The sequence below is a fragment of the Macaca mulatta genome, chromosome 20 (assembly GCF_049350105.2).
Source record: "Macaca mulatta isolate MMU2019108-1 chromosome 20, T2T-MMU8v2.0, whole genome shotgun sequence".
Classification (NCBI taxonomy): Eukaryota; Metazoa; Chordata; class Mammalia; order Primates; family Cercopithecidae; genus Macaca; species Macaca mulatta.
This window is the reverse complement of record NC_133425.1, coordinates 70,844,277-70,863,463: the sequence shown is the minus strand read 5'-3', so window position 1 is coordinate 70,863,463 and position 19,187 is coordinate 70,844,277. Positions and strand designations below refer to the sequence as shown.

General features: G+C 47.9%; 1 protein-coding gene across 6 annotated transcripts; it reads left to right on the top strand.

Moving 5' to 3' along the window:
• The first annotated feature begins 1,266 nt into the window (after positions 1-1,266).
• LOC144337745 (transmembrane protein 231-like) lies at positions 1,267-19,121 on the top strand. 6 transcript variants are annotated; one of them, XR_013411239.1, is made up of 5 exons: positions 1,267-1,548; positions 10,584-10,674; positions 11,364-11,507; positions 13,519-13,817; positions 18,769-19,121. XR_013411239.1 is itself a non-coding variant. In XM_077984729.1 (5 exons), exons 1-5 carry the CDS (start codon positions 1,493-1,495, stop codon positions 16,782-16,784), a joined length of 612 nt encoding a protein of 203 aa, XP_077840855.1. In that variant the 5' UTR covers positions 1,267-1,492; the 3' UTR covers positions 16,785-16,929. The 6 variants fall into 6 exon arrangements, 5 of the variants coding, with proteins under 5 accessions (XP_077840855.1, XP_077840854.1, XP_077840858.1 ...); XM_077984729.1 differs by lacking the exon at positions 18,769-19,121 and adding an exon at positions 16,763-16,929; XM_077984728.1 differs by lacking the exon at positions 18,769-19,121 and having other exon boundaries at positions 13,519-14,041.
• Positions 19,122-19,187: the final 66 nt, after the last annotated feature.

Here is a 19,187-nt window from a genome sequence, read left to right as displayed (position 1 = left end):
AGTGCTGGAATTACAGGCGTGAGCCACCGCACCCGGCCTGAGAATGTTCTTATTCTACTCATGAAGACTTCGTAAATATTGGGGTCCAGGCCTAGATACTACAATGTTACAAATCTGTTCTGATCACTGCTTTGCCAGATCCCAGGTAAATCCACAGCCCTGGTCTGCTGGGCCGCATGCAATTCCCTTCTTTCTTTTTTTTTTTTTTTTTTTGAGGCGGAGTCTCGCTCTGTCGCCCAGGCTGGAGTGCAGTGGCGCGATCTCGGCTCACTGCAAGCTCCGCCTCCCGGGTTCCCGCCATTCTCCTGCCTCAGCCTCCCGAGTAGCTGGGACTACAGGCGCCGCCACCACGCCCGGCTAATTTTTTTGTATTTTTAGTGGAGACGGGGTTTCATTGTGTTAGCCAGGATGGTCTCGATCTCCTGACCTCGTGATCCGCCCGTCTCGGCCTCCCAAAGTGCTGGGATTACAGGCTTGAGCCACCGCGCCCGGCCTTGCAATTCCCTTCTTTCTTACAGGGGGCGCTGCAGAGAAGGGCAGGGCAGAGCGCGCACTTGGCGGGCAGGGGCAGCTTCTCCGGGAAGGCCCGCGTCCGTGGGGGTGGGTCTGTGCGAGCCCCGCGCAACGTCGGGGGCGGGAACAACTCCGGCTCTGCCCCCGCCGGCTGCAGCGCCTTGTGATAGGAGGAGGGAACGGTCACTTGGCAGCGCCGTTGGGATGCAGGGAAGAGGGTCCCGGCTGGAGGTGACCCTGAGGAGATGAGGGTGCTGGTGGCTGGCCGCTGCCGCCCTTCGGCCGCTCGTCCCTCAACTCTGTGGTGCAGGGCGACCTGATGGAGCGCGAGGGGAGCGACGGCAGCGGCGGGTCGGCCAGGTTGTGGGCGCCCCGAGTCCGGGCGGGATCCCCGGTGTGCTGCCGACCTGCTGGGTGGGCGCTGTCCTCCTGGAGACCCTTTCCCCGTCACTTCCTCGCCGGTCCCTGAGGCAGAGCCCTGGAGTCCCGCTGGGCGTGAGGTGCAGGGAGCGGCCGCAGGTGGGCCCGGGGCTGGAGGGCGCTCGACTGCCACCCGAGCGGGTCTTGGCCTTTGGAGCTTCCGAGCGTCTCAGGTTCAGAGCTGCACCCCACGAGCCCGGGAGGCGGTGGTCCCCGCCCTGCCTGGGTTGCCCCCACGGCGCCCGGCGTCCTTCGAGGTGTCTCGGAGCGGCCCGGCCCGGCTGAGGGATCAGAGCTCGCGCTCCCTTTGCCCGGGGGCTGCAGCCCGGCCCCTCCGCGCGGGCGCCTCGGGCCAAATCCACCCCCTCCGAGACCCGCTCCGCTTTCTAGGAATCTCCCAGACCTGGTGCCACCTGTTGCCGGTTCTCCCACTAAGCCTTCCAGATCTTTGGCACAGCTTCCTTTGAACTGTCACAATCAATTTGAGAATATTTGCTGTATCCCGAGAAGAAATCCCGTACTCAGTGGCATTGACTTACTGGCTTTGCGTGGAGAATAGATGGAAAGCCTGATCAGGACAAAGTCTGGTCAGGCTAGGACCCAGAGACCACTGAGGTGAGGCAGGCCAGGGGCACACCCAAGAACCAGGGAGGAGCAGGCAGGCAGTATTCAGAGACAGGTGGTTGACTACAGTTGGTAGTTCAGTGGGCACGTCCTCTTGTTAGGGAGGAGTGGAGAGGACAGTTGGACGTCCAGGCTTTGACAAGAGAGGAACCTCCCAGTGGGCAACGCGTGGAGCTGCAGGCTGATGGGCAATGATTAGTATCAAGGCAGCCCAGCCTCAGCATAGAGTTGCAGGACCACATAAAACTCTTAATCCCCAGGAGGACTCATGTGGTCTGCTTAGAACCCCAGAGGAACGGGCTGTGTTGACCCAGTTGTTCGCTGGAACACAAGATGAGAGTGGGGCCAGCTGGAAGGGGGGCTGAGTGCTGAGCCTCACGCTGCCCACTTGGCTCGGGTTCTTTCCATTGCTGCCATTTGGGGCCCGGTTGGTCTTGAGGCCTTGGTTGGGAGTTAGGTGACTCTGCTGTGGCAGTTAGAGGCCAGGGAGCAGGCCATTATAGACCCCTTGTGTTTATGTTCTCTGTGTCTGTTCTCTTTCACTGCAATATCTCTCTGAAAATATATCCTTAAAGAAATAAACTCTTTGAGAGCAGGCATCTTAGACTCTTTTTTTCACCAATGTTGCCAGCATATAGAACAAACTCTGTAAATATTCATAGATGGACTGGGCACAGTGGCTCATGCCTGTAATCCCAGCACTTTGGGAGGCCAAGGTGGGCGATCACCTGAGGTCAGGAGTTCGAGACCAGCCTGGCCAACATGGCAAAACCCCATTGCTACTAAAAATACAAAAAAATTAGCTCGACATAGTGGCTTGTGCCTGTAATCCCAGCTACTTAGCTGGGCGTGGTGGTGCACACCTGCTGTCCCAGCACTTTGGGAGGCTGAGGCGGGTGGATTACTAGAGGTCAAGAGTTCAAGACCAGCCTGGCCAACATGAAGTTCTGTCGCTACTAAAAATACAAAACTTAGCCGGACATGTTGGCGTGTGCCTGTAGTCCCAGCTACTCAGGAGGCAGAGGCAGGAGAATCTCTTGATCCCAGGAGGTGGAGGTTGCAGTGAGCTGAGATCGTGCCACTCCACTCCAGCCTGGGTGACAGAGTGAGACTCAAAAATAAATAAATAAATATTCACAGATTAATGAATAAATTCTTAATGTTTGTATAAGTTTGCTATTGTTACTGTAATTAATTCCCCAAATTGAGCTACTTAAAACCATATTGATTTTGTAATCTTACAGTTCATACTTCTGGTGGTCAAAAGTCCAAATTGATGTCTCTGGGCTAAAACCAAGGTGTCAACAGGACTATGTTCTTTCTAGAGGCTCTAGGAAGAATTTCTTTCCTTGACTTTACCAGCTTTTAGAGGCCACCTGCATTCCTAGGCCCGTGGTCCCCTCCTCTTCTCCAAATCCAGTGGCGTAACATCTTCAAATCTGACTCTGACCTCCTGTCTCCTCCTCACAAACAAACATGATTACTTTAGACCCGTCTTGAAAATTTACAATAACCCCCTACTGCAAGATCTTTAATCAGAACTGATTAAATATCCTTAATTTAATCACAGGATTTTTAAAAGTTATTTTCTTCATTTTGTTAAATAGGCTAGCAAACCATGTCTTCAACACCTTTTGCCTTGTAACCTATTCACAGGTTTTGGGGATGAGAATTTGAACACCTTTTGGGACCCATTCTACCACAGTGCTTAATCTCATTTCCCCTTATATTCTTTTATTTTTTTATTCATTTGAGACAAGGTCTTACTATGTTGCCCAGCCTGGAGTACAGTGGTGCTGTCATGGCTCACTGTAGTGTCCACCTCCTGGGCGCAAATGATTCTCCCAACTCAGCCTCCTGAGTATCTGGGACCACAGGTGTGAGCCACCATGCCCAGCTAGTTTTTTATTTTTATTTTTTTGTAGAGATAGGGTCTCCCCATGTGGCCCAGTCTAGTCTTGAACTCCTGAGCTCAAATGATCCTCCCACCTCGGCCTTGCAAAGTGCAAGGATTATAGGTGTGAGCCGCCACTCCCAGCCTTTTTTTTTTTTCTTTTTTTCTTTTTTAAAGACATGGGGTCTCGCTCTGTTGTGTAGTGATGTTGTGTAGTATTGTGCAGTGATGTGATCATAGCTCACTATAACCTTGAACTTCTGGGCTCACACAATTCCTGCCTCAGCCTCCCCAGTAGCTAGGACTACAGAGAAGCCAGGACCTCAGATACATGTTCCCACACATGGGTGGTCTTCAGCTACTGGCTTTAAGCCATCCTCCTGCTTTGGCCTCTGAAAGTGCTGGAATTACAGGCATGCGCCACCGTGCCCAGCCGTCTTTTATTATGGATTAGTTGTCTGACTTCCTTATAGGAAACTGATGTGCCTTTAGCTGCCAAAGTAAAGCTGCCAACAAAACTGAAGATAATACACACACTTGATTTGAAGCAATGAACAAAGAAATACTACAAGATACTTTGACAAAGATTTTTGACAGTGTTGAGCCAGGGAAATGAAAAGTATTATATGACAATCGACAAATAGTTATTAAATAGATGGCAAATTAAGGTGCAGTAGATTAAAGGGAAATCATTTTTTAAAAAGTGTTTTATAGAACTGTGTTTGCCTTTGCTATTATAATCCTTTAATAATCTCATCCATCTGAAACAGCTTTATATATTACCTTAATAAAGCCTTTTTTTCCTACTTGAAGTGACTTTAGTGATGCTATATAATATATGTAGGCCCTGAAGGAGCTAATGGATTTGGCTCAAGCTTGTAGGGGGTGCAGTGTGCCTCCCCTTTTCAAACCCTGAGGGAGGTTCTGGCCTGCTACACCAGATCCTGTTTACAAATTGGCCTTTAAGCTTTTAAGAAGACTGATGGCCAGTTGCAGTGGCTCATGCCTGTAATCCCAGCACTTTGGGAGGCTGAGGTGGGTGGATCACAAAGTCAGGAGTTCAAGACCAGCCTGGCCAACATAGTGAAACCCTGTATCTACTAAAAATACAAAAATTAGCTGGGCATGGTGGCACACACCTGCTATCCCGGCACTTTGGGAGACTGAGGCAGGTGGATTACTTGAGGTCAAGAGTTCAAGACCAGCCTGGCCAACATGGTGAAATTCTGTCTCTACTAAAAATACAAAAAATAGCTGGGCTAGGTGGCATGTGCCTGTAGTCCCAGCTACTCAGGAGGCAGAGGCAGGAGAAGCGCTTGAACACGGGAGGCAGAGGTTGCAGTGAGCCAAGATCGTGCCACTGCACTCTAGCCTGGGCGACAGAGTAAGACTCCATCTCAAAAAAAAAAAAAATGAAAATTGAGATGTGGGTCAGACACCTAGCAGACCTCCTGGGGCAGGGGCTGTGTTCCTGGGGAAGTGGGAAGGGTTGAGTGTTGGTATCTTAGGTTGTGCTGCCTTAATGAAATACCACAGATTAGTTTGTCTTAAAAAGCAGACACTGGGGTCAGGCGCAGTGGCTCATGCCTGTAATCCCAGCACTTTGGGAGGCTGAGGCGGGCGGATCACCTGAGGTCAGGAGTTCGAGACCAGCCTGACCAACATGGCGAAACTCCGTCTCTACTAAAAATACAAAAAATTAGCCGGCCGTGGTGGCACATGTCTGTAATCCCAGCTTCTCAGGAGTCTGAGACAGGAGAATCGCTTGAACCTGGGAGGCAGAGGTTGCAGTGAGCCGAGATGGCACCACTGCACTACAGCCTGGGCAACAAGAGTGAAACTCTGTCTCAAAAACAAACAAACAAAAGAAAAAAACAGACATTGGCTGGCCTTATGGCTCACACCTGTAATGCCAGCACTTTGGGAGGCCGAGGTGGGAGGATTGCTTGAGACCAGGAGTTCAAGGGTGCGGTGAGCTGTGATTGAGCACTGCGTTCTAGCCTGGGCAACGGAGAGGGACCATGTCTCTGAACACACACACACAGACATTGTTTCCTCAGTTCTGGACGATGGAAGTGTGAGAAAAGGGTGCCAGATAAGGGTGCCAGCATGGCTGGGTTCTGACTTGAAGTTGGGTGCCTTCTATGTCCTCACAGAGCAGAGAGAGATATATCAGGAGATTGAGATCTCTTCCTCTTGTAAGGCCACAGCCCTATCATGTTTAACACGGGAATCTGCGGTGCACACAGTTCAGCCCTTAGTTGGTTGGCATACCTGTGTCCAGACCCACTTTTCTGGAAGTTTCCAGCTTCGTGTGTTTCTGGCAGATCAGGGTCCTGCCTCCTAGGTCACTGCCCTGATGGTTATGGGACAGTCAGTAAGAAACCAGGCTCCAGCAGTGCCTTGAATTACTACTAAAAGCTATGCTTATCATGGCTTCAGCAGAAGCCTTCCACAGCAGGGGTCCAGGGGGTGATCTCATGTCAATGGGGGCAGACAGCAGGCAGTGGTGATTAATCTGAGTTCTTTTTTTTGTTTTTTTGAGACAGAGTCTTGCTCTGTCGCCCAGGCTGGAGGGCAGTGGTGGTGTGATCTCGGCTCACTGCAGCCTCCGCCTCCCAGATTCAACCAATTCTCCTGCGTTAGCCTCCCAAGTGGCTGGGATTACAGGAGCGTGCCACCATGCACAGCTAATTTTTGTTTTTGTTGTTATTTGCTTTTTTTTGGTGGGGGAACAGAGTCTCAGTCTGTCGCCCAGGCTCCAGTGCAGTGGCACAATCTCAGCTCACTGCAACCTCTGCCTCCCAGATTCCAGTGATTCTCCTGCCTCAGGCTCCCGAGTAACTGGGATTACAGCCACACGCCACCACACCTAGCCAATTTTTAGTAGTAGTAGTAGTAGTAGAGATGGGGTTTCACCATGTTGACCAGGCTGGTCTTGAACTCCTGACCTCAGGTGAGATCCACCTGCCTCAGCCTCCCAAAGTTCTGGGATTACAGGTGTGAGCCACCACACCAGGTCTTAGTCGGAGTTCTTGGAGGCAGGTTTGCATCCCATTTTTTTGCTTTGGACCAGTGAATTCCTGATGCCATCCTAGAACTTTCTGCAGACTAGGTGTTTGGGTGGTCAGAGGGTCAGATTGATTTGGGAGTGGCAGGTGAGGACTCGGGATAGAAGATGGTCTTTCTGCCTTGGAAGAGAGGCATGGTGCTGTGCTGGGGCTTGGGGATGAGCTGGCAGTGGGTGGTGGACAGGGGGCCTCAGCTGGGAGGCCAGGCTGCTCTTGACTGAGCCAGGAGCCACACTAGCTGCCCAGGCAGGAGGGATTTGTGTGGGCGCCAGAGCTCTGATGGGTGCACATTTGTCAGGGAAGAGCAGTATCCAAATGCTGGCGCTGCCCCCTCTGGAGCTGCTGCCAGCCAGGGAGGGCGAGTCTCTGGGCAGCAAAGGTAGGATTAGCTCCTGGCCTAATGGCAGCCAGAAAAGAAGCTGCAGGAGGATATGACTTTGTTGTGGAAGAGGTGGAGCCTGAAACCCTGAAGACCGAGAATCCTGCCCTCAATTTCTGATTGACACTATTAACTAAAGGTGGCTTGTTTCATTGGTGGAGGAAGGGCAGTAGTTCATTTATTCAGCCTCAATTTATCTATCCATATCCTGGGCATGAGAGTACCCACCTCTCTCCTCGGATATGTGGAGGGATCACGTGGGACAATCAATGGATATAATAATTGTTTCAAATCCTGCATATACCTCATAGGTGTGAAGTGGTTGTGTCATTTGTGAATTCTCTTGGCCAGGCACCTGTGGGAGGTTAGATAGTGACCTGGAGTTTGTGTTGAGGAAGTAGTGACCTTTGAATGCCTGCCTTTGTAGCTGTTGCACATATGTTAGGCTTACTTTCAACTAAATGGAATTAATTAGTTGACTTCTTCAGTGGTCCAAGTGATAACAGAGCCAACCCTTGTTAGCCCATAGGGGTGAGAGTCTAGCTTAGTGACAGGTTGTTTTTGGGAGATACACCCTTTGCATCCTCACTTCTCTGTCCCCTGTGTCCACCCTGCTCTCCCTCTCACCCATTCTGCCAGCTGTACTGGCCCCATGGGTACCCAGAGCACATGCACTTGTTGAGTCTAGATCCTTCATCCCTGAGACATTGTTGCACCCCATCACCTCATCACCTCACTTCCTTCAGGTCTCCAACATGTCAGGTCATCCTGAATATTTTCTTTAAAACTTTTTGTTAAATTCTACCTTCATTATTCTTTCATTTTAGCCTGCCTCATTTTTCTCTGTGGCACTTATCACTATTTGATATTGTTGCATATTTATTAATCTATTTTCTGTCTTCTTGGTTAGGAACATAAGCTCCATTAGGATGGAGACTTTGTCTGTTTTGTTTAGGTTATATTCTCGTCATCTGGAATAGTGCCTGTAGGGCCTCAAAAAGTTCCTAACACATTAATGAGTGAATTTAACAAGTAGACACTATTGATGGTGCTGAGCCACATCTCTGCCCTCTCTGAACTTAGAGTGGAATTATGCACACAGGCAAGTATACAGACTTTGATGCCTGGTGCTGGCGTTTTGCAAAAAGACTTTTCCAACCCACTGTCTTCTTTTTGAATTTTTATTTTTATTTTTATTTTATTTATTTATTTATTTTTTATTTTTTTTTTTTTTGAGACGGAGTCTCGCTCTGTCGCCCAGGCTGGAGTGCAATGGCCGGATCTCAGCTCACTGCAAGCTCCGCCTCCCGGGTTCACGCCATTCTCCTGCCTCAGCCTCCCGAGTAGCTGGGACTACAGGCGCCCGCCACCTCGCCCGGCTAGTTTTTTGTATTTTTTTAAGTAGAGACGAGGTTTCACCGGGTTAGCCAGGATGGTCTCGATCTCCTGACCTCGTGATCCACCCGTCTCGGCCTCCCAAAGTGCTGGGATTACAGGCTTGAGCCACCGCGCCCGGCCTGAATTTTTATATAAATCTGACTGGGCGTGGTGACTTACACCTGTAATCCCAGCACTTTGGGAGGCCAAAGCGGGCGGATCACAAGGTCAGGAGTTCAAGACCAGCCTGGCCAACATGGTGAAACCCCATATCTACTAAATATACAAAAAATTAGCTGGGCGAAGTGGCAGATGCCTGTAATCCCAGCTACTCAGGAGACTGAGGCAGGAGAATTGCTTGAACCCAGGAGGCGGAGGTTGTAGTGAGCCAAGACCATGCCACCGCACTCTAGCCTGGGCAACAGAGCAAGACTCCGTCTCAAAAATAAATAAATAAGTAAGCAAGTAAGTAAGTAAGTCTGGATATTTTAGTCCTGGAAAGGATACCACATTTGAAGTCAAAGACCTGATCTGAAATTCTGTCTTCACGGTTACTTGCTATACCTCTGATAAATGCCCTAACCTCCCTCACCCGTGGTTTTCTCAACTATGTAATGGGAAAATACTTGTTCTGCCTGCCTGGGGCTTAACATTTATTGTAAAGATCAAATGAAATGAATTTCTCCCCGTGCCCCACAGTGTGTTGGCGTCTGGCAGTTGTCTCCTGGCCACTATCCTCTGTTGCAAGTTGAGAAATGTGATCTTTGTTTCCTGTCCAACCCTAGAGATCCAGAAGGCGTGGATCTGTCACAGAGAGTTACACAACATTTTCTACCCAAGTCCCAATTGAAGAAAATCCACAGGAAGACAAGGCAGGCTCTTTTCATCCTACCCGTAATGACTAGTCCATCATTACCTCAGTAACTTGATCATCAGCCCTGGTAGTAGATATCCCTCCCCGAAGCTGATGAAACAGGGCAGAGAGAAAGTATACAAGAGAAGAGGGAGGGAGGTTTCTCTAAAACAAGACCTACAATAAGGATATTATTGTCTAGAAGGAAATAAATAATTGAAAGTTTCTGAAAACTGGGATTTCTTCGTCTCAAATGACCTTATTAGCCCAAAAAAGTACAACAATTATTTTCCTCACATAATAGTAATGGTGGGAATCAAAATGAATCAGTAGATGGGGGATCCAGGTGGGAATGCTGCTACACCATAGTAGAATCGTTCTGGGAACCTACAGTGGGGAAGGATCACTTGTAGCAGAAAGATCCAGAGTTGTATGGAGGGATCATGTCAGCAGTGATCACTTTTCAGTAACCGTCCTTTCCTGCTGATCATTTTAGGATCACTGTGAGGTCAGATTGGATGGTGGGAGTGGATACCAATTTATTTTTACTGCCTACATATGCTTCATGAGCTATAATTTGTCTTTTTCTCTTCCACAGATCTCTGTTTCTTTTCCTTACTTTCATGCCCATAATTTATCATACAGATGTGGTTTAATGCTTTGTTGATTTGACATAGATTCCTTTTCCATTTCATTGATCGCTACTAAAAGATGCACAAGGCTTTCAGGTCCTCACACGAATGGTGAGATGAGATCCAACATCAAGAATCCGAAGCAGAGACACTTGTGGTTTCGGAATGTGTCAATAGAGCTTGGTGATTTTCTGTTGAGTTTGTTGGGGGAATGCATAATGATTAGGATTAGGTGTTTTTCTATTTTAAAAAGTTGCTTCTAGAGGCATAGAAGACAATTCTGATACACTGTTTAAATTTTCCATACAAATCCAGGCATGTTTATGAAAAAGAAAAAAACACCAGTACAAAACAAATAAGATCTGATCTGACTGGGCGTAGTGGTGCACGCCTATAATCTTAGCATTTAGCGAGGCCAAGGCAGGAGGATCCCTGCCTTAAAAATATTTTTAAATTTAAAAAATAAAATTTACAACTATAAATTTTAAATTTTAAATTTTAAAAATTTAAAAAAAGATCAAACGAGACAAATGCTATTCACATGTTTCTTGTCTTGTTATTGCCACTTCAAGTTCCCATTTATTTTGGCCAGTGATCGTTTGAAAGACTCAGATATGAAGTTCAAGGGCCATGCACTTTGTGTCTCTTACCCCAGTATTAATGCATTTACACCTGTCTATTTTTCTTTTTCTTTTGGTGGGGGAGAGAATGCCTGTTGTGTACAGCAAGACAGTGGGTCATTGTGTATGTACAAAAGTGATGTGGATTCCTCCCAGACTCATTAGTGACCGGGGCTGCTGGCCCTGTTTGGGTTTCCTAGACTAGAGAAAAAGACAGGAACCAGGATGGGAAGATGGACATGTTACATTTTAAGCTGGAGCTTCCCCAGCAGTCCACGGAGCACGTTCTCGGTGTGTAGCTCATCCTGACTTTCTCCTATCAATTAATTACATGTGATTCAGTCCACTGGGAGGCTGTCCTCTCCCTTGTGTCTTTTTTTTTTTTTTTTTTTTTTTTGAGACAGAGGCTCGCCGTGTCGCCCAGGCTGGAGTGCAGTGGCCGGATCTCAGCTCACTGCAAGCTCCACCTCCCGGGTTCACGCCATTCTCCTGCCTCAGCCTCCCGAGTAGCTGGGACTACAGGGGCCTGCCACCTCGCCTGGCTAGTTTTTTGTATTTTTTAGTAGAGACGGGATTTCACCATGTTAGTCAGGATGGTCTCAATCTCCTGACCTCGTGATCCGCCCTTCTCGGCCTCCCAAAGTGCTGGGATTCAGGCTTGAGCCACCGCGCCCGGCCTCCCTTGTGTATTTTTAATAGACCAGAACCCTTCTTCTGATTTCTAGAAGACCCACACTGTAGCAGGCCCTCTTCCCCACGTAGCTTGGGATTTAACTTAGGCCAATCGCATGGTTTTCACTAAAGTCATGTTAACTGATATGGGCTGTTAATAGCTCAGAAGGTTCTAGGCAGTGTTTCCTGCATGGCTACGCTAGGTATGTGAGGGCCCCTTAGGTTTCAGCCAAGACAGGTGACTCTTAGCACCCAGAGCCCTTCAGATCTGATGGCGGTTGGTATGTTGGTCCTTCTAATGATTTCAGAGGATGGTGACCCTCGTGATGCAGAGCATGGCGTTTCTCCAGTCCTCCTTTCCTGTCCCGGGATCCCAATTATATGTGAACGGAGACCTGAGGCTGCAGCAGAAGCAGCTGCTGAGCTGTGGTGGCCTAGATGCCCGATACAACGTAAGGGCGCTTCTCATTGTCCAGCTCCTTTGTTTCTGTGTGTTACTGTTCATCGAGTTCTTTGAAGAGGGGAATAAAAAATAGAAACATTTCTCTGTGGGTGGCTTTCAAGGGGCCTTCTGAGGAATTCTTGCCATGAAGTCTTTTCAGGCTATGAAGATACACATGTATTTACACCTAGAGGGAGACAGAGAAAAAAATCTGTGTTTGTTGAATAACTAAATTGTTTATTGTTTTTAGGTACACATGTGCGTGCACACACACACACACATATTCTCTCTTCCATACACGCACTTGGAGTATGTGTTTCCAAGAGATTATGTAAAATGATGATGTAAAATGCTCATGTAAAGTATTTCAGAAATACTACTAGACAGTTTACTGAACCCATAACATATGCCACCCCTGAGTGCGGGGGGTTACCTGTATCGTCTCCTTTAATCATCACAGCAACCTCTGAGCTGCCTGCAATGTCCTTTCCCAGCACTCCAGCCAGTGGTCCCTTTGCTGTCCCTCTTGCTTCCTTGCAGCCACCTTGGCCTTTTTGCTGTTCCTCAAACCCGAGAAGCAGCTGCCACCTCAGGGCTTTTGCTTTTGCCATTTCCCCTGCCAGGCATCCGTGCGGCTTATCTGACCATGCCATTCAGGTCCCTGTTCAGATATCGCGGAGCACAGTCCTTCCCTGACCTGCTTCTACAGCAACAGCCCCTCCCTCCACCATCTCTCAGCCACTCTCTCCCTCCTGCCGCCTGGCCTACTCAGGACACGTGTTTATGTGTTTATTTGTTGTCTCCCTCAGGCTTGACAGCAGTGGCATCTCATACACTATCACGTCTGTGCCTAGCTTATCATGTTACATGATAAGCTCACAGAGAGACTTGTTTAAAGAATGAACTCATTTTGCAGAAGACAAAACTGGGGCTTACAGTGATTAATTTTCCCAAAGACTCACATCTTGAAAGTATAACAGAGCCAGGAACTTTCTGTGTCCGGAACTCATGCATGTAATCACTCATTCTTCACCTTTATTTTATCACAGTGGGGACCATAGAAGTTGGGCTGCTGTACTTTGGAAAATGAAAAAGGGAAATTATCAGTTATAAGCCGTCCTCCCACCTCAGCCTCCAAGGGTACTGGGAATACAGACATGAGCTACCGCACCTAACCTTTTTTTAAAACAATTTCATTTATAATTTTATTTATTTTTTGTAACAAGGTTTCACTTTGTCACCCAGGCTGGAGTGCAGTGGCGCAATCATGGCTCACTGCAGCCTCGACCTCCCCAGACTCAGGTGATTCTCCTACCTCAGCCTTCTGAGCACCTAGCTGGGACTAAGGTGCATGGTAGCATGCCTGACTAAATTTTACATTTTTTGTAGAGATGGGGCATGTTTCTCAGGCTGGTGTCAAATTCCTGGACCCAAGTGATCTACTCACCTTGGCCTCCTAACATGCTGGCAGGTGTGAGCCACTGTGCCTGCCCTCGTACCACCTTTTTAATAAAAAAACTAGAGTCTCACGCTGTGGCCAAGGCTGAAGTGCAGTGGCCTACTTATGACTCATTGTGCCTCATACTCCTGGAGGCACCACAATGCCTATTTTATTGAGTTTTTTTTTTTTTTTTTTTGGTAGAGATGGGGTCTTTATGTTGCCCAGGCTAGTCTCGAACTTCTGGCCTCAAGCAGACCCTCCTGCCTCAGCCTCCCAGATTGCTGGGATTACAGACATGAGCCATGACATCCAGCAGAGAGAGATTTTATAAGTAGCTTTAAAACCCATGAAACATGGACACTGACCACTTATTTTCATCCCCACAGAAGGAAGGACAGAGTAAATGAACTTAAATTGTTGCAAGAGAGTTTATTCACCTTTGAAGAGAAGATTATTGATACTGCAGTAGGCCACCAAGAACGAGAGGGTGCTCTGTGGGACCAGCCTGGGTGGGCAGAAGGGTAGAAGGAAGAGAGGAGGAGTCTCCCAGGTGCTCACACCACATCCTCCTGTGTCCCAGGTATCCGTGATCAATGGGACCAGCCCCTTTGCCTATGACTATGACCTCACCCATGTTGTTGCTGCCTACCAGGAGAGGAACGGTGAGTCACAGGTAGAGCGCATTCAGCCGCTGCTCAGGACTTTCAAGGTTGGTGGGGGCAACAGAGACAAGCAGAACTGGAACCCTTGTGATAAAAATGTGAAAAGCTGTGAATGCTCAACGATGGGAGCAAATGTGCTGTCCAGGATTTGTCCTTTTCGTCCTCATCTTCAGACCTGGGACCGCCCCCACCCCTCCAGCATCCCATGGTCCAGAAGGTTAGTGATAGTTAAATGCCATCATTTTCCTACCACTGGCTTGATGAGTTTCCCTTTTAAAAAATGTAAGCCTAATTGAGTTGTTCCCCATACCACACCTATAACAGATGCCAAAGACAAATTGCTGTTCATGCTTTTCAGAGAGAAGCAGAGGACGTGGGTGACTCTCCCCACATTAGCAGTCCGGCAGGAGAACAGGAGTGCCCCTGCTTCCTGCCAGAAGGCACAGTGTGCTCATTCCTTACAGAGCTCTAGGCCAGGGCATGTGTTGACTCGGCTCGTTTGGCTGGTCAGTGACTGAGGTTTTCTGTAAAGGCATCTACAATGTTACTTGGCAAGCAGACGTCATGGAGACGACACACAAACATTTCACAAGGGAGACGATTGCAAATCCAGTATTGCTTTCTGATTTCATGTCATACATTAGCATTTTTCTAATAATAAAGGGAATTCTAAAACAAAACTAAAAAGCACGGCCCAAGAAACTGATGTTTTTCTTTACTTTTTTCACTCTTTATTCTTATGTGGATTTTTATTTTTTAATTTCTTTTTTCTTTTTTCTTTTTATTTTCGAGATGGAGTCTTGCTCTGTCGCCCAGGCTGGAGTGCAGTGGCGCGATCTCGGCTCACTGCAAGCTCCGCCTCCCAGGTTCACACCATTCTCCTGCCTCAGCCTCCGGAGAAGGCTGAGGTGCCCACCACTATGCCCGGCTAATTTTTTGTATTTTTAGTAGAGATGGGATTTCACCGTGTTAGCCAGGATGGTCTTGATCTCCTGACCTCATGATCCACCCATCTCGCCCTCCCAAAGTGCTGGGATTACAGGCGTGAGCCACCGCGCCCGGCAATTATTTGTATTTCTATGTAATAGAAGTATTTCCCCACACTGCTACAAAGTTCTAATTTTTTTTCTTGAAGAGGCACAGGGTCATGTTCTGATGCTCAGGCTGGAGTGCAGTGCTGTAATCATAGCCAATTGTCACCTCGAACTGCTGTGGGTTCAGTGATCATCTCACCTCAGCCTCCTGGGCCGCTAGGACTACAGGCACGTGCCACCATGCCCAGCTAATTTTTTTATTTTTTGGTAGAGAGAGAGTCTCAATATGTTAGCCAAGCTGTTCCCAAACTCCTGGCCTCAAGTGACCCTCCCACCTTGACCTCCCAGATCCTTGGGATTACAAGAATGCGAGACTTTGTCCAGCCAAACATATTATTTAGAGTGGCAACATGTTATTCTTTCAGTCAGCCATTCAGCAATTGTAGATGATCACATGACCATTTCCAAGTTTTTGACGTTTTTTTTTTTTTTTTTTTTTTTTGAGACAGAGTCTCGCTCTGTCGCCCAGGCTGGAGTGCAGTGGCCGGATCTCAGCTCACTGCAAGCTCCGCCTCCTGGGTTTATGCCATTCTCCTGCCTCAGCCTCCCGAGTAGCTGGGACTACAGGTGCTCTCCATCTCGCCCGGCTAGTTTTTTTTTGTATTTTTTTTAGTAGAGACGAGGTTTCACCGTGTTAGCCAGGATGGTCTCGATCTCCTGACCTCGTGATCCGCCCGTCTCGGCCTCCCAAAGTGCTGGGATTACAGGCTTGAGCCACCGCGCCCGGCCGACGTATTTTAATATAAATATTAGTCCATTTTACACGGCTGTAAAGACATACCGAGACTGGGTAATTTATAAAGAAAAGAGGTTTAATTGATTTGCAGTTCTGCATGGCTGGGTAGGCCTCACAATACTGGGAGTAGGCACCTCTTCACAGGGCAGCAGAAGAGAGAATGAGAGCAGAGCTAAGGGGGAAGCCCCAAATAAAACCATCAGATCTCGTGAGAACTCACTATCACGAGAACGGCATGGGGAAACTTCTCTCATGATTCAGTTATCTCCATCTGGTCCTGCCCTTGATACATGGGGTTTGTTACAATTCAAGGTGAGATTTGGATGGAGACACAGAGCCAAACCATATCAAATATTTTTTTGACAAGTATCTTAACAAATTATATGTTAATCTACTTTATACACACAATTTTTAATGCTTTCGAATGATTTCTTTCAGTTCTGAAGTACAGAATATCCCACAGGAATAAAATAATATTTTTATAGCCAGGCGTGGTGGCTCATGCCTGTAATCCCAGCACTTTGGGAGGCCGAGGTGGGCAGATCACCTGAGGTTGGGAGTTTGGGACCAGCCTGACCAACGTGAAGAAACCTCGTCTCTACTGAAAATACAAAATTAGCTGGGTGTGGTGGCGCATGCCTGTAAACCCAGCTACTCAGGAAGCCGAGGCAGGATAATTGCTTGAACCCGGGAGGCGGAGGTTGCAGTGAGCCAAGATCATACCATTGCACTCCAGCCTGGGGCAACAAGAGTGAAACTCCTTCTCAAAAAAAAAGAAGAAAAAAAAAATATTTTTATAGCCCTCAATATATTTTGCCGATAGGCTGCCCCCAACATGGATTAATGGTTAATGATTGTATTGCAGTTGCCACCATCCTGAATGACTCCAGCTTCCTCTGGCTGGTGGGCAGAGCCATGAAACTCCATTTGTGATTAATGCTGTCATCCAATATCCTGTGGAAACCATATCATATCCTTTCTGTTAGAGAGGCAGTGGTAACTCAGCTTCCAAAAAGGAAAGATTCCAAACTTGTCGCCAGCAGAAACAGATGTGGGAACCTTTGATTGGAAATTGCTATAGCACTGTATCTCCACATAAATGACTGAGTCTGCTCTTTATACAGGGGAGGAAATCATTTCCTGTTCGTATTTCTTTCTGAGCCATTCTTCTAAGTCAGAATCATCCATATTTATTTTTTAATAATCTTTCATTATTCCTTTCATCTTAAGAGTATTTGAAATATTCTTGCCATTTCCTGTCTGGCCTAAACCTTAGTTTACTTTGACTTATACCATGTGGTCCTCAACTCTTTAACCATCTGTTCTTATCAGCCAGGATTCTGGGAGATGGTAAAGTTCGCCTGGGTGCAGTATGTCAGCATCCTGCTTATCTTCCTCTGGGTGTTTGAAAGAATCAAGATCTTCGTGTTTCAGAATCAGGTAGTGACCACCATCCCTGTGACAGCGACGCCCCGGGGAGAAATGTGTAAGGAGCACTTATCCTAGGAAGGCCGTTTCTGAAGACTCAGCAGGACCGTGGCTGCCTCATTGTCATCTCCTGGGAACATCTTAGGACCCTTTGAAAGAGCCCAGAGGACACGTGCGGGCTCGTGTGCTTTTCCCCTCAGAGACAACAGTTCTTTCCAGTTTTGCTCTACACAAGTTCCGTATCTTCAGAGCTCCTGCAGAATCACCAAGGACTAGTTTGTGGAAAGGTCTGAGAGTTCCTGGAGGCTATAATTAGCTTTTTGGGTTTTCTTCCTTGCCTTAGAGTTGAATTTCGGGAGAAAATGGCAGGCAGTTCAGACATCTTGGAAAGAGTCCCATCTCTGGTCAAGCAGAGACTTTTCCTCTGTTGAACTGAGAAACACACTGTGCATTTCTTCCTTCTACTGTGAGCCACTCTTACGCTTTCCAGGGCTCTTTTGTGACAAACATGCCAATCACTAGCACTTTGCACCTGGGGGCATCTCCATTTCCCATTCAGAGCTTTGATTTCCAGAGCTGAGGCGTCTAACTGGAGACCTGGAGGGGCAGGGCCCAAGGGCAAGGGCCGCATTAGCACAGGCATGAGGGAGGGCTGCTGAAGGCGACTTGGACACTTGGAAGGACACTTGGACTGTCCATCTCCCTTGGCCCAACAGTCAGTCATCTGTAATCAGCTCAGCTGAGCAGCCTTGGATCCCTGCCCAACTGTGGCTGGCTCTTCGCCCTGTTTTGCCCTCTGTCTGTGCCCCTGATGGCAGGCTAAAGTCAGAGGGGCTGTTTCATTCCCAGCCCCCTCAGCAGCACTGAGGGAAGGAAGGATTGTCACAACAGGTTCTTTCTGGCCCTCACCCAACAGCCTGGGCACTTGGCCCTCCTCCTCCTTGACAGCTGTCCCCCTTCCTGCAAAGGACAGGGGCAACAGGAGTTGGTGTTGGGATTGGCTCCCACTGCCTGACAACCACAAGTTTATTTGGAAGGCTAGTGGGAAGCCCAGCGGCTGGCCTTTCCCTTGACTAAGGACCACAGTGCCCATCAGGGTAGGGCAGGCAGCTTTGGGAAGGACACAAGAAGCAGTGAGGGAGTAAAGAAGATGCTGGCCTGGGCAGGCCAGTCCAGCCTGGCCACTAGCAGAATGCCAAGCAGTTCAGTGGATTACCCTCGTGGCTAAGCAAGTGTCTGCAAGAGCAGAGATGGCTGGAAGGGGCCTCTGCACACGGAAGACGGCTTGTTCAGCCCATTCATCTCCTGAGGACACGTGCAGTCTCCTCCAAGGACAGACGGAGCTGCTTTCTGATCCCAAGCAGGTCATTACCATGGGGAGGACGTGGCCCCTGTGATCCGTGCTTCATGTTCACCCGGAAACATACCCCTCAGTGTGTGTCTCAGTTTACCTTGGAGATCATTATCCATCTCCAGCACCCATTTCCTTTAGGCTGACTAAAAACAATTTTGGAAACAAAGCTATTTTGAAGTATTCAAGCAGAGGAATTCCCTAACACTGTCCCCGTTATCTTTTTTTAATATTCAGGCTATTTTAGATGGCTAAATTTTTTTCTTGATATTTATTTATTTATTTATTTTTATTTATTTATTTATTTATTTTGATACGGAGTCTCGCTCTGTTGCCTGGGCTGTAGTGCAGTGGCCGGATCTCAGCTCACTGCAAGCTCCGCCTCCTGGGTTTGCACCATTCTCCTGCCTCAGCCTCCCAAGTAGCTGGGACTACAGGCACCCGCCACCTCGCCCGGCTAGTTTTTTTGTATTTTTTAGTAGAGACGGGGTTTCACTGTGTTAGCCAGGATGGTCTCGATCTCCTGACCTCGTGATGCGCCTGTCTCGGCCGCCCAAAGTGCTGGGATTACAGGCTTGAGCCACCACGCCTGGTCCCCGATATTTATTTATTTTTAAAGATGGGGTTCTCACTATGTTGCCCAGGCTGGTCTTGAACTCCTGACCTCAGGGAATCCTCCTGTGTCAGCTTCCCAGAGTGCCAGGAATACAGGCATGAGCCAGTGTGCCCCATCTCTTAAGACTGAAATGAAAAATTGTTTGTGGTTTAAATCCCCAAAAGGTAATGAAACATGGAAAGATGACTAAAGAGATGTATAAACTTTGGTTTGCATTTTATTAAATTATTTGAATGCAAAACTTGTATGAAGAATCCGTTATGTTCTGTAGCTTTCTAATTAAAATGTTCAACATGGAAGGTTGTATTAGCTATTTTTGAAGCAGGGCTTTGGAGGGAGGAAGAACAGGGAAGGCTGAAGTT

What these genes read in the sequence shown, in the direction of transcription:
- LOC144337745 (XM_077984728.1), top strand. Translation starts at nt 1,493, where the DNA reads ATGGAAAGCCTGATCAGGACAAAGTCTGGTCAGGCTAGGACCCAGAGA. An exon ending in AGGACCCAGAGACCACTGAG is followed by an intron (nt 1,549 to 10,583) that starts GTGAGGCAGGCC and finishes TGGGTTTCCTAG; the next exon opens with ACTAGAGAAAAAGACAGGAA. An exon ending in GCCTAGATGCCCGATACAAC is followed by an intron (nt 11,508 to 13,518) that starts GTAAGGGCGCTT and finishes CCTGTGTCCCAG; the next exon opens with GTATCCGTGATCAATGGGAC.